Source organism: Trypanosoma melophagium (assembly GCF_022059095.1).
Source record: "Trypanosoma melophagium isolate St. Kilda chromosome Unknown ctg35segment0, whole genome shotgun sequence".
NCBI classification, from domain to species: Eukaryota; Euglenozoa; class Kinetoplastea; order Trypanosomatida; family Trypanosomatidae; genus Trypanosoma; species Trypanosoma melophagium.
In genome coordinates this window covers 394,346-408,833 of record NW_027125172.1, presented here as the reverse complement: position 1 = coordinate 408,833, position 14,488 = coordinate 394,346, and the positions used below count along the sequence as shown (strand labels likewise).

The 14,488-nt window shown below is 42.4% G+C and overlaps 6 protein-coding genes across 6 annotated transcripts; all 6 read left to right on the top strand.

Annotated features, from left to right (window-relative positions):
- Positions 1 to 57: 57 nt before the first annotated feature.
- On the top strand, positions 58 to 1,557 carry LSM04_004670 (Major facilitator superfamily; the record flags this gene model as incomplete). The annotated part of the gene is made up of 1 exon (XM_067338762.1): positions 58 to 1,557. One exon carries the CDS (start codon positions 58 to 60, stop codon positions 1,555 to 1,557), a length of 1,500 nt encoding a protein of 499 aa, XP_067188685.1.
- Positions 1,558 to 2,592: 1,035 nt separating this feature from the next.
- On the top strand, positions 2,593 to 4,281 carry LSM04_009767 (uncharacterized protein; the record flags this gene model as incomplete). Its single annotated transcript, XM_067338761.1, has 1 exon — positions 2,593 to 4,281. The coding sequence occupies one exon, from the start codon at positions 2,593 to 2,595 to the stop codon at positions 4,279 to 4,281; it is 1,689 nt and encodes a 562-aa protein (XP_067188802.1).
- Positions 4,282 to 4,799: 518 nt separating this feature from the next.
- LSM04_006441 (uncharacterized protein) lies at positions 4,800 to 6,191 on the top strand (the record flags this gene model as incomplete). Its single annotated transcript, XM_067338760.1, has 1 exon — positions 4,800 to 6,191. The coding sequence occupies one exon, from the start codon at positions 4,800 to 4,802 to the stop codon at positions 6,189 to 6,191; it is 1,392 nt and encodes a 463-aa protein (XP_067188724.1).
- A 370-nt stretch (positions 6,192 to 6,561) lies between these two features.
- On the top strand, positions 6,562 to 9,780 carry LSM04_004643 (Kinesin motor domain; the record flags this gene model as incomplete). The annotated part of the gene is made up of 2 exons (XM_067338759.1): positions 6,562 to 7,660; positions 7,802 to 9,780. The coding sequence occupies 2 exons, from the start codon at positions 6,562 to 6,564 to the stop codon at positions 9,778 to 9,780; spliced, it is 3,078 nt and encodes a 1,025-aa protein (XP_067188683.1).
- A 519-nt stretch (positions 9,781 to 10,299) lies between these two features.
- On the top strand, positions 10,300 to 10,851 carry LSM04_006057 (uncharacterized protein; the record flags this gene model as incomplete). The annotated part of the gene is made up of 1 exon (XM_067338758.1): positions 10,300 to 10,851. The coding sequence occupies one exon, from the start codon at positions 10,300 to 10,302 to the stop codon at positions 10,849 to 10,851; it is 552 nt and encodes a 183-aa protein (XP_067188718.1).
- Positions 10,852 to 11,430: 579 nt separating this feature from the next.
- On the top strand, positions 11,431 to 13,908 carry LSM04_002945 (Protein kinase domain; the record flags this gene model as incomplete). The annotated part of the gene is made up of 1 exon (XM_067338757.1): positions 11,431 to 13,908. The coding sequence occupies one exon, from the start codon at positions 11,431 to 11,433 to the stop codon at positions 13,906 to 13,908; it is 2,478 nt and encodes an 825-aa protein (XP_067188651.1).
- Between the last annotated feature and the right edge of the window lie 580 nt (positions 13,909 to 14,488).

The window sequence follows — 14,488 nt, the reverse complement described above, 5'->3', positions numbered from 1 at the left end:
TAATAAAAAAGACGGAGAAAAACGAAATCATATAGTATATATAAAAAGGAAAAAACGATGGGATATATTTTAGAGGGCCTTCGCGAAATGGCGAGTTACCATTTTTTTAATATACAGCTCTCAAATGCCCTTATGGGCATGGGAGCCGGCTTGGAGGTTCCTTTAATCACATTAATGGGTCGCCAGCTCTTGTACAGCCAAGATGTCATTGCGAACTACGTTACACTTGCTGCTGTCTTTCGTGTAATGGCCGACATTCCAAGCGGAATTTTGGCAGAATACGCCGATATTCGTAGGCTTATGCCATGCTCTGTCCTGGTCTACGCGGCTGCATGTGCAATTGCGTTTTTCGTGGAATCTGGGTCCATTTCGCTTTCGATATTTAGTATATTCGGTGGGTTTTCTATTGGTGTCTTCTTCTTGACTCGACATATCTATGTTTCCCGCACATCAAAGAAGGAGCATCGTGGGATGGTCTTGTCGTTTCTTTCTGGAATGTTACGCTGGGCCCATGTAGTAGGTCCAATATTGCTTGGTGTTGTAGCATCAAAGTGGAATGACGAGAGATATTATTTTATAGTACCACTTGTTTCTTCCTTGGCAGCATGGCTATGCATTGAAATAGATTGTCTTTCTTGGTGTAGTTTAAAAGAGGAAGTGAGAGAGGCGAGGAGCGAATGGGAAACCAAACAACTTCTTCCTCGTAGTCAGCCTCATTATCTTTCTATTCCCTCCTCTGCTATTCCTAATGATGCTGCTGTTGCTGTTGATTATAGTAATGGTGGTAATAATAATAGTAAAATGGCAGATGCAGTTAAAGAGAGGGTTGCGGTGCAGCCATCATATGATAGTACTGCTGAAATATACCGTAGTGACGTGTGTAGCGAAACTCACACAACATCTGCGGAGATGTTAAAGCTAAAAGAAGACAATACAAACTATGGATGTATCTCGTACGAGGAAAATAAAAAGTTTCGTCTTATTGATCTTTGGTATCTTATCGTAGGGCAATGGACCACGATATGGTGTCTTGGTTTCTATATCATTCTCTATGTATCGCTTCGCGCCAACCGAAAACTTCTTCTTACATTTGCTGCCATGCGGGTAGGTTTTACTAACTCACAGATTGCATTTCTGCTCTCGCTTAGCTTTACTTTTGATGCTTGTTTATTCCCAGTTGGTGGTATTATTATGGATCTATTTGGTCGTCGTTTTGCAATGCTGCCACCTGTCCTAGGGCTCAGTCTTGCTTTTGTTTTGTTGCCAATTTCACATTCATTTGAATGGCTTCACGTTATGGCAGCTATTTTCGGTACGGTTGATGCATTAGGCTGCGGTCTTGTTATGACACTTATAGCCGATCACGCACCAGGAAAGTTTGGCGGTCTGTTCTTTGGTGTAATGCGCACTGTGCAGGACTTGGGTCATATTGTAGCTGCGCTAGTTGTCTCCGTGCTGCTTCGCCACGTAGACTTTGTTATCTGTTGTTATATCTGGGGTGTGGTTGGTGTGGTAGCGGCATTATGGGCTAGATTCGTTGTTCCCCACTATCAGTAATTTGTAGCTACACCAATAATAAAAGGATTAAAAAAGAAAAAAAGAAGATATATTTATGGGAAAGATAAGAAGCAAGGAGAAGAATAGTGTTTTTTTTTTTTTTGTTTGTTTGTTTGTTTGTTTGTTTGTTTGTTTCACTTTACTTCAACTAATAAGGAAGTATAATTTAAAAATCCGGTTGGCCTTTCCATTTTTGCAAATATCTTTAAGTGAGATGAATGTATGCAAGTATGTATGCTTTTAGTTTTAACCATGCTTCTGTTTTCATCGATACTGACGGTGAGAAATGAGGCAGTCCAAAAACTGTGGGTAGCCAATAACAACAATAACAATATTCTGTAATAAGAATAACAACATCATCAACAACATTAACAGGGTGGGTGATAAGGAATATGTGCAAAGGTAAAAAAAAGTCTCTGCGTGTTGTGTCGATCCATGCTGCTGGCAACAATGCCTTCCAGTATCAGCCTCAGTGCAAAAGTCAAAGCGCGGTAAACGTATGGAAGTGAGAGAAGAGTCCAACAATCGAGGTAAAAGAGAACATTGATATGAAGAGTAAAAGAAATGAGCAAAAAGAAATATATATATATATGCGCGGGATTTTTGTTTTCCATCCTTGTGTGTATGTGGATGGGTGGAGGGACTTCTTTGCTCCTCTATTCCTAGTTTGGCTTTGAGTTCATATATGTGTCGCTTTAGATCGCCAACATTTCTCAGGAACAGCACCAAAAATAATATAGCCAACTAAAATAACTTTTTTTTGGTGAGAAATCCATTGTAAAAAAGAAAAGGGGAAAATATATGTGGAACTTCTGCCATTGCATAGCAAAATAATTCATTTATGAAAGTGGATGTCTTTCTTTTTTTTTAAAAAAAAGAGAAAGAAGTGACAGAGGTGTTTGGTAAAGTGAATTTTCTGCTACAGTAGATACTATGTCTTTTCCTTCTATTTGACATTCCCCCCTCCTCCTCCTCCTTTTTCTTCCTCCTCCTTCTAGTAAATTCTGATATAGCCTGAAGAATAATACAACAACCATGACCGAATCTGTTTCGAGCGGCGTCACAAGCTTTGAAGTGGATGACACGTTTCATTTCATCGACACTGAAACAGGGAATACTTGGACACGCCAGCGTGATGGTGAACTCGGCGAGGTCTTAAAAGTACCACAGAGTGAGGGACAACCCACATTAAATGTGGATGATGTAAGAGAAGCCGTAGATGCATCACAGTGTACTATTGTTGAAACTCCAATGAGTGCTGGGACAAGGTCATCATGGAGTCTCGCAGGGGATTCATGTTGTCAGCGAAGTCAGTTGCGTGAAGATAAATTAAGGCATATCTCGTCTTCAGCAGCTTCAATAACGAACGAAATACCATGTGTATCACCAGCTTCAGTAATATATGCTGCAGATTCCTTGTCGCCGTCATATGTCGAGGTGCCGCACGAAGAGTATCTGAAAGAGTCTGGAGAGCCGTTCTCAAGTTTAGGAGCATCTGCACCAGAGGAAAATGAAATGCCCGTGTCTACAGTGCAACCACTTCAGCCTGATTGCAATAGTGAAGCGAGAGAACGTGTTACAGTACAGGAGGTGGCATTACCGGAAAGTATCTTAGAAGAGGTATTAACGGAAAGTGTTGGAGCGAGAGAAAATGAAAGCAACTCCAATAAAAATCCGACATTGGACGATTGCATGTTTGTACAGAATGCAATCCTTCGCTCGCAGCTGGCAGAGGCAGACCGTAATAATGCACAATACTTACTTCTTCAAGAGAAAACTGCTGAGGAATTGAGTGCTGTGCGTAAAACGATGATGGCACTTGTGTACGGAGACGTAGAGAATAACAATTACTCTAATGAAGGTTCGTTTCTGCAGAACCTTTTGGGTGAGCAAAGATGGTGGGGACGTGCATTGAATATACTTGGTGCTGCACAAGACGTAGCACCTATTCTACCGAGACGCCATCTTCGGCGTTATTCTCGAGGCTTCAGCGGTATTGAAATATTTTCTCAGGATAACTACACATCTGTTGAGTGGAGACGCAATTTCGCATCTGCCAAATGGCACGCCCGCCACGCCCGAGCGGAAATGGCGATGGAGATGTTGTTGCTCGCCATTACATCTGAAGACTTTGATCAGTGGCACTCACTTCTTGTGGAGGATCAGGAGTGGAATCATCTCCGCGGGGTGGAGCGACAACAGTGGGATTCACTTGTGGCGGCCAAAGTTACGGAGTTACTGCGAAGGGGCAGTGATGAAAATGTACGTCGGGAACAACGAGAACAACAACAACAACAACAGCAGCAGAGCGAAGAAGGAGAGAATTTATGTACGCGTCGCCGGGCCTCACTTCAGCCAGAGTTGCTTGTGCCATTTATTCAACGAATAAGTTCTCGTTATGCAATGGAAAAAATGCAGCATGAGGCAATGGTGCAGAGTGTAATCGATACAGGGACCTTATCTCAGGAAGAGGTGCCTTCGAGATCCCATAATTTCTTTGGTACGGAAATAGAAGATCTTCTTATTGCGTCCCTTAGCAACTTTCCTGAGAATGTAGACTTGCTGTACTTGATGGCCTCCTTCCGTGGACTTCAAAGTCGTACAGAGGATTCGATAGAACTGCTGAAACATGTACTTTCTATAGACCCGTCATATTTGCTGCATCCGTTTTCTTCAATGCATCATCGTAACCAACATCATCATCGCCATCGCCATCACCAGTAGTAATTGATTTCTTGTGTTCTTGTTACACAGAGAACTGAATTTTCCTAATTTTTATTTTGCTTTATTCTCTGCATATGGATTGAGTTGGACAAAGGAAACTATGAGAGTTAGGCCGTTTCATCTTGATCGCACTACCACTGATTGTCCTAAATCCGTATCTAGTATCTAATAACTATTTTCCGTAGTATTATTTGCATGTGCCATATATATATATCACTGAGTGAATGAATGTCTTTTATTTTTGTTTTTTTTTATGTTTCTACAACCAATAGTGTACCTAAGATTGTCTTTATTTTATTTTCTATTTTGCTCTTTTCAGGTGTTGGATTCACTTTAGTGGTGTTTTGTGAAAGACGTTTTTTCATATCTATTTTCTTTTTTTTTTTCTTTATACCTCTTTTTTTTTTTAGAATTTGTAGGAACTCTCTCGTTTTTATTTATTTATTTATTTATTTATTTATTTATTTTCCTCTTTTTCTCTTATTGTCTCGTGTAGCCTACATCCTTTACCGATAAGAATGATCGAGATTTTAATAGAGTTGGTAATCAGCATCTCTATTTGTGCAATGGCGGCGTACTTTTTCCTCAGTGTCCCAATGGAGGAACGTAGTGTAGGTGAAGGTGATGTCGATGGTGATATGAACAAGAATGAAAGTGGCAGTATCAGCGGCAGTAATGGTGGTAATTACGGGCAGCGAGGCACCCTAACACTGGAGCGAAGCCACAAGTGTGAAGGGGCGATGTGGTGTAATGTACTCGGCCGCTGGGTAGCACTTTTGCTGCTTGGAGGCGGTTCGATTGACAAGGATGTGTGGACAGACCGTATAGCTTACTTTGTGGATAAGGCGGCACGGCAGGTGGGAGAGACCCTGAGGCACAAACAAGAAGGAAATGGAAATGGAGAAAGAGACGAGGTGGAACGAACACTACGGGTACGGCCTGAGATGATTCGGCTTGTGCGTATTGATCTTAGTGGTGGGGGTCCTCTCAGTACAGTGATGAACCAACAACAACAACAGCAACAGCAACAACAACAACAGCAATCGTATGGTTCTGCTCAGCAAGGAGGTTTGGTAAATGGACTTCACCACGCAAGAACGAACAGTGATTCTGCACGTGTGGGTGGTTTGTTTACAGATATACCAGAAACTGGTGGTGTGGCAACATCTCCTTTAATAGGTGTTGTGTTACCTCGTATAGGACCTGGTGGGATTGTTTCATTAGAAGCTCCATATGTTCCTGCTACTCTGCATGATACTGGTATAGACTCTATCCCACCGGTGATACCAAAGATTCCAAACTCATTGCGTTGTTTTGCAGTGCCTATAATATATGAAGATCAGAGGTTTGCACTACAATTTGCTTGTTACTTCCCGCTGCTATTCGCACTTCCGTCAACACTAAATATTCCATCTGATGTGTTGACTCTCCGTTGTGCCCTATCGATTAGACGTGTTGTTTTTCATGGTACATTATATGCTGCTTTTTGTGGTAACAAAGTTGAACTTGGTTTTACTAGTGAACCTCAATTCACAGCTTTATTTGATGTCTCCCCTGTTAAGCGTCGTCAACGGCAGCCACCGAAACAACAACAACAGTTTTATCATCAACAACAACAACAATTCCAACAATCACCTGGAAATAGTGCGCAAGTTAATATTCCTGTCGATATGACCACAACACTTCCGCCATTAGCTCCAGTCGTTGGTAGTGGTGCAGCTTCAGTGACACAGCGCTCTAGGGAAAAGTTACAGGAAATTGTGGATTTGGCGGTTAAACGTGCCATACAGTCCATCACGTACCCGTGCGTATTACAGGGAAAGGTGAGGTCGCCGGGTAAAACGACGAATCAAGGCAATGGACTTGTGACGTGGACATTGGAAAAAGCATCTCTTCCACTTCACTGTTGATGAACATAATAATCACATTGGTGTATCCCCCTAGTTCTCTCTGATTGAGAGCATATATATATTTTTATCTGTGTCTGTATTTTGGAGGAGGGTTTTTTTTTTTACGTGATTATTTCTTCCTTTTTTCGAGAGTAATAGAAAAGGGTAGCTCATTTTGCAAAGTGATTCTTCTAGAGACCTGTAGTTTGCTCATATCACCTTCTTTTATTTGTGTTTCTCTCTCTCTTTTTATGAGATTACTGTCTTTTTGTTTCTATTTTTTACCATTTTCTTCGTTTTTTGTTTTTGTTTTTGTTTTTCTGTGGGGGGGCATTTTCGCTCTTCTTTTCCTTAAACATTATATATATATATAGTTTGTGTGGATGGTGGGATGAAGGTATATTGTCGTTTTGCACCACCGCGTGCATTCGTCTCAACAACAGGTGTGGAACGTGAGGAATCGGATTCGTTGACTTCTTCATGGGTTGCACCCACAATGGTGCTGCTTTCACTGCGTAAGTGCGGTAATAATGAACAGCAGACATTTACAGTGACTGACCCGCTCTCTGGAAGCATGGCTTCATCTACATGTCAGCGTGTTTTCATTCCACGTTCTATGAATGCTAGTGCCTTAGGTACCGCATCTCTTAATTCCTCTGCAGGACAAGAAGAGTATCAACAAGAGCAGCAGAAGGAAGTTTTTGATGAAGTAGTACGTCCTTTTCTGCATGATTTGATCTCTGGAAGACGCTGCATGTTTCTCGCTTATGGACAAACTGCTACGGGAAAGACATACACGATGTTTGGACCAGGCGTTGATGATAACGTATCTGAGCTTCAGCAACGAAACCAAATTGCACCAAACAAACGTATTGGACTTTCCATGAGAGAAGAGATAAGTAAAGAAGAGGAAGAGGGAATGGTTCCTAGATTTTTGCGTGCTATCTTTGATGAGTCATGCATCGAGGAATATGGTAAATCAGTGGCTTTTGTAGATCTTTCCTGTCTTGAAGTGTATAATGAGTGTACTACGGATCTGGTGGCACTTCAACTTCAACAACAACAACAACAACAGAGAAAAATGTCTACAAATAAGAAAAGAAACGGAAAGCCATCTGCTGTATATGATGACGTTGAAGTCGATAGTGTGCGGCAGGCGTGGAAGCGGTACGAGAATAGCGGATTATGCAGCAGTGGGATGATGAAGATATCATACAAATTAACAGAAAAGTCGCAAGTACTCCGCTCAGCAATGCGTCTTCGTTGTACATCAGCTCTGGAGTGCTGGCAGTTGCTCTGCGGTGTTCTCGCACTGCGTCATCGTAGTCAAACAGAGCGGAATGTGCGCTCCTCGCGTAGTCATTTGCTATTGCGACTTGTACTTCACAGTATGGATGTTTCTACGGAGAGTGTGGATCAACTCGGTGAGGCAATGTTCGTCGACCTTGCTGGATCTGAGACATACCGTGAATATGCGTGGATAGGAACAGGTAGCACTAATAATAATAATAATAATAATAATAATAATAATAATAATAATAATAATAATAATGATTATTATTATTATTATTATTATTATCTTAACAGAACCGGTATGAATACCGGTGTTGTAATGGAGCACGATGGTTCAGTGATGTCACCTTTTTTGCTGACATCTACTGTAGATGTCCCCCTTGTAGCCTCAACTTTCACTGCGACTCGCCGTGATGGCGATGGACTAACAGCAGCACAACGTAACTCACTACGAATAAAGGAAATGCGGCATATTAACAGTTCACTTCTCGCACTTCGCAAAGTAGTACGTGCTCTTCGTACGACATCCTTAACAACACGTGTCCCATTTCGTGACAGCACACTAACTACTATTCTCGAACCCTTTCTTGTTCCTGGTGAATCAGCTACAGTTGCATGGATAGTTTGCTGCTCAAGCAGACAGCGTGATTTTCATGAGACTGTTGAATCACTTCGTTTGGGGGCAGAAGCTTCTGCTATCCCCGCTCATGTGCAACTCATACCGACTGTGTTTCCCACCAGTATGGTTAGCCGAAACACGTTGAGCAGTAATAATAATAATCATCATCATCATCATCATCATCATATTAGTGGTGGTAATGGTACTAGTAGTGTTGGGGTTAGTGGAGAAAGGATACTGTCTTCCGAAGGTGTCTATACACAACTTGTAGTATCATCATCATCATCATCTGCGGTGGCATCAAATACCGGCGATAAGGAAAGATCAAATGAGAAAAGAAAAGGAGACACTATATCTGGTGCTGTTATTAAACGAGGTGGAAGAAACAGTAATAATAGCAGCGCTATTAACTCCAGTAAAAATATCCTAGCAACTGACAATAATTATCCGAATAGTTATAGTGATGCGGATAAAAACAATGACAGAGAAAACAAAAATGAGGAGGATGTGGAAGTGTACAAACAGTATGCCTGGCAGCTTCTTGAGCAATGTAAAACGTTGTGTGAACGTTATGATGAGTGTGTGGAAGAACTTGCACGTGCAAAACAGGTAATAATAGCTCGAGACCGTGAGATTGCAGAACTACGAAAGGTCTTAGCGACAACTGATACCAAGAAGGGTGATCAACAACAAGGAGAAGAAGAACAACAACAGCAGCAGCAGAAAAAGAGCAAGAATAAGAAGGAAGAGGAAATTAAAGATGGAGCTCAGAAGGTAGAGAAGAGTATAGTCTCTACTGCTCCAACATTTTTATCATCCTCTCATTGTTTAAATCCTGATGCGCACACCTCCACAGCACCGCCAGCATGGTTGCGAAAGAGTGCAGTACATTTGAATTGTAATGACATCCCCCTGGCATTACGGCATCTTTCAGTCATTACAGAACCAAAAAATGAGAGGAAAGCTAAAAAACAACAAGAAGAAGTGCATCCTCTTAGTCTGGCGGATTCAGTACACAGGACTGCGGAAATTGGTGAAGCTCATGATAATAGTAATAATTATAATGGTGCTGATAAGAATAATATTGGGAATGATGACTGTGATAAGGATGCTATTGATTTTATTGACTCTATTCTTCATCGATACTGTGTCCATCATGACCCTTTACAGGATATGAATGATACTAGTAGTAGGAACAACATGAAAAATAACACAATGACGGATCTCGCACGTACACCAGTTGGAGTATTGGAGAGTAAACGTTCTAACGACACATCACTTTTCACTACTCCTGCTGAAGCACTACTGGGTACAAAGACCTCTGTTAGTACTGATGCCGTTGATAGATTAAAATTAGTGAATGCACGTCGCGAGCGTCTGGTTTCGTTTGTGTCTCCAAGTAGTCACGGTGCTGTTCCACTACTAAAATTAGAGGAAGAACTTCGTCTACCGCATGTAATTCCACCACCACCAATGCGTTCATCCCTGTGCACAAACGTGTTGCCCTCCTTGGGAGAAGTATTGCAAGATCAGAGGCAAAAGTGGAAGCAAACTCCTAAGGAGGAAGTCACAAAAACAAAAGAGACTGATGCATCAGGAAAAGGAATGACTGTAGTGGCGGATGAAAATGTGGCTGCTGGAATTTTGCAGCATCTGATCTCTCGTAGTGCCGCATTTGTTGGAAATGTACCTCAGTAAAATTTTTGTGACGAATCAAAGAAATAAGAATAGAAATTAAATCAGTGTGTCAAGTTATTCTTTTGCGGTTACCCTTAAAATTTTTTGATCCCTTGTTAGATTAGATACAAATAAATATATACATATGTGCAAACCACCGCAGACCGTAAGTGAGGTTAGATGTGTAGATTCGATGGAAGGGTTTGGGATCATGATGATAAAAATGGGTGGACTACTGCAGCAGAGATATTAAAGGGAAAATAAAAGGAATGAGATATTATATGGTGTGATTGCTGGTGTACGATTCTCCGAAAAATTTTATTTCTGAAAGTTTGAAAGAATTCATTTGATCATTGCCGAACTGTGTAATCCTTTTTTCTATCTCTATTGCTCCTTGCACCTTTTTTTTGCTTGTTCCCTCTCAATCTCACACTCTTTCTTTCTTCTTTCTTCTTCTATTGTGCGCACGTGAGTGTTTTTTTTTTTTTTGTTGTTGTTGTTGTTGTTTTTCTATTATTGGTATCATATTCCTGTGGTATCATGACATTTGTATTTGAGGCTCGTCTGCTTCCTTTTGATAGAGATGTTTCTGCATTGCCTCTTTACACAAGCGGCAGCAGCAGCATCCGCATAGATGAAGCAGAGCTGGCAGATCTCCCATTGTGGAAGAGACAACTTCTTCCCTCAGTCTTGGAAGTGGTGCAGGAGTGCTATAGCAGAGAGGAGCAGTCAAACACCGCGTGGAGAGTTGTATTGCGCATTCTGGAAGAGTTGCCAGAATTGCAGAAGGCGTATGAACACATTGTTGAGCATCAAGAGCGCCAACGCACAGGAAACTTGACGGCGGAGGAGCTCATGATGGAGGAACTTCTACGTGAACGCATGGGAAGCGATTATTTGCGAGAAGAGAAGAATACGAGTAGGACGAAGAGGCGTAACTCAGCAGATGGTGATAATGATGCTGATGATGATGAGGAGGAGGAGGAGACGGTTGATATTGCAATGTGTTTTGCTGAGAATGGTGAGGTTTTGAGCATTGGCTCTGCAGGTCTCTTTGGTGGTCATGGCTATCACTCCACCAAACGGAAGTAAGTAAATGGGAAGTAACACAGGATACGGCGAGAAGTCGTCTTTCATTGGCGTAAAATGAAACCAAAGGAAATAATAATAATAATAATAATAATAATAATAATAATAATAATACAATCTGTAAACTTAACTTAGTGGTGTTAATACTGTTTGTATATGTCTATTTTCGTGTAATACATATATATCTTTCTCTCTGTATATATATATATATATATATATATATATATATATATATATATATATATATTTGTGGCCCTTCCACCGAAAAAGTTTGTACGAGTGCTTCTTCTCTTATGACTTTCTTTCTCCTTCTTCCTGGAGGCAGAGTAGTTCGTCACTCGCAAAAAGGGTGTAATACGTTGCGTCTGTCTGAGAAGTGTGAGTTCGTTTGTGTGTTTGCACAATTGCTCGTCCCTGGTATATATATATATATCCCTCACTAGGAGAGTTAGGCTGTGGAGTTTCCCGAGCGGAAGAAAACACGAAAAAAGAAAAGTTAAAAAAGAAAGTACAAAAAGTAATAAAAAAAAATTGAGGAAACTCCACGCTGACACCACTGGAAGCGTGAGGTGAAGTGGGCGCATGGACAGCAAGGCGCCATCACTCACGTCACCAGGGACACAGCAACAACAACAACAACAGAAACAAAAACAAAAACAACAGCAGGAGCGGGAAGAGGAAGTAGTTGACGCTGCTGTTTCACGGGCACTTTGTTCACCATCTCACATGCAAGAGCGGAAAAACCCCCGCCTTTGTGAGGAAAACTCATCTTCCTCAGCAGCCCTTCTCCCATCTCTCTTTTCCACCACCAGACATCAATTTTCTTTGAGGAAAGATGCCGACGTGGTGGAATGCCCTGAACAAGATGACGGCTGCGGTGCTGGACGTTGCATTCGTCTACTAGAGCCAACGCCTCCCCCCGCTGGTGCCTTTGAGGAAGAGGCAGAGACAGAGCAGCCACAAGAACAACAAGAACAAAAACAAAAACAGCAGGAATTAGGCTCTTTAGAGTCGCGCGTGTCTGGTAATGAAACAGCTCCGCGTCAGAGATTACGGTTAAATTTGCGGCCGGCGCTGCCGAGTTCGGTTGACGCGAGTAGTGCCTGCAGAACCACACATCCACTGCGGCTCTCACTACGCCCCAACACACAAATGGCGGCATCAGAAGAAGAGCAGCAGCAGCAGAAGGCAGGCGAAGAAGCAGTGCCCACGCATGTGAATCCTTCCTCTACCAAAGCAGTTGCTCGCAGTTCGGAAGCTGAAACAGAAGAAAAGAATACTGGATACGGCGATGAAAAAGAAGATCAGCAAAGCACAAGTATGATAGATAGACAGAAATATCAACAGCAGCCACCACCACTACCGCAACATCAACAGCAACAGCAAAAGCAACAACAACAACAAGAGCAAGAGCAAGAGCAAGAAAAAAAGAAGCAGCAACAGCAAAAGCAGCAAAATCAGGATGTAGTTCCCCCACAAAGTATTCCAGTGAATACAACCGTAGAGGAATCTTCATCGCAGACAGGGAGACGTTTTCGTAACTCCACTGAATGGGGGGAAATGATGTCGCCAACACCAACTCCGCAGGGACTATACAGCTGTGGCTGTACACCAAGCTTCCGTTGCCACAGTAAGACTGGAGTACCGTTGCCTTCCGGTCCTAGTCCACTGGACTTTAGTTCTATAACAGAGTATGTTGAGACCAAATATGAGATGCGAATGAAGATTAGTGAGGGAACTTATGGTGAAGTATATATTGGACGCTGTCGAGCGACAAATGAAACGGTGGCGATAAAACGACTAAAAATACTCCAGGGACTTGATGGTTTCCCTATTACATCACTCCGTGAGGTGATAGCTCTTCGACATATTAATACTGCTCGTGAGAGAACTATTGCTAATAATGCTAATACCTCTCCATCAGATGTGGGTACAAGTAGTAGTGATAACAGAAAAGTAGATCCTATAGAGGAGGTAATTTCTCTTCGTGATGTGTTACTTTCTCAGAGCCATCATGATATTTGTCTTGTATTCCCGTATGCCTCTTGTAGTATTGCTGGTTTATTACAGCGACGATTTCCCTTTACGGAGCGGGAAATCGCGTACATTTTCAAGAAACTCCTTACAGCATTAATGAAGTTACATGCAATGGGTATTATTCACCGTGATGTGAAGGCGGATAATGTGTTAATTCATAGTGATGGTCGTGTTCAACTTGGTGACTTTGGGTTATGTGTATTTGAAGGATCTGGACGACGTGCGTTAACACCGAGCCTCATTAATCTCTCCTATCGCCCACCGGAGATGCTCTTAGGTATAACTTCATATGATGTGAAGGTTGACATCTGGTCTGTTGGCTGCTTCCTTGCGCAGATGTATTTACGTACTCCACCCTTCTTCCTCACACATCTTCATGTCGCTGGGGGTGATCCACGCCAACAACCAGGAAAACAAAAACAAAAACAACAACTACCACAGCAACAACAACAACGCAGACGTGCTGCGACGGAGTTAGAGCAACTCTCACTCATTACGGAGGTACTCGGACCGCTCTCGAGTGCTGGGCCCGACGCCTTTCCCCCAGAGCGCTGCCAGCACTACGCCCAACTGCAGCAGTTGCGCAAGGCCCTCACCACCAGCGCCTCCTCGTGGTCGTCGGCCACCCCATCCCTCAGTTCTCTCTTCCAGCCGAGTTTTCTCTTCTCCGAGTTCCGCGGATTCGCATCGTGGTTCACCGCCACCGCCGAACACCGCCGCCGTGACCCCTCACACCTCCTCCCATCGCGCGAGTGTGTGGATGTTCTCACCGCCATTTTTCAATTAGACCCACGCCGGCGGCCAACAGCAGCGCAGCTGTTGGAAATGCCATTCTTCGACCTCCGCCGTACCGTACCACGACGTACATCAGGAGGAACAGAAGGAATATCACGCAGTAGTAAGGCCGCTCTGGAGAGACTCTCGGAGGAGCAGGTGGAGCAGCACATTCGACGCGAGATCGCGGAGAAGTTGCAACGTTATCAGGATAGCCACATTGCCCCAACTGCAGAGGCTGCAAAGTAAACAGGAGAGCAAAAAGAAAAAAGGAAGACTTGAAAGAAATACATTGGTAAAGGAAAAAAAAAATGAAGCCCGTTGTTGAATGGAAGAACATGAAGATGATATAGAATAAACGAGAGAGAGAGAGAGCAAGAGAGAAATAATTTGAAAAAAAGAGACCGATATATGTGGAGCGGTTAATGCCAAAAAGCTCCAGTAAAGGTAATAAAGAATTAAAAAGCACGCACTGGGTCATAACCACATTAACACGGTTAATGAATAACCACATAATACGGCAAAGGAGGAGAATGGAAAATTAAGGAATGAGAGTATATATATCGGTTGACTTGAGGACAAAGTGCGTGAGAGAAAGAGGGAGAGAGAAACCTGCAATTAAGAGAAATACTGAGGACGATATAAGTGGTATAGAGAGAATTGATTGCTGTTTTAGCTGGAATTCAATTTTTTGGTGGGTATATTTGCTCCCAGGAGGATTATGTTTGTAGTACCTTTATTTACAGTTAGACTATAAAAATCCTTAAGTATCCATGTATACATTTGCCGGCACTCTCGAAGACATATATATATATATATATATATATAT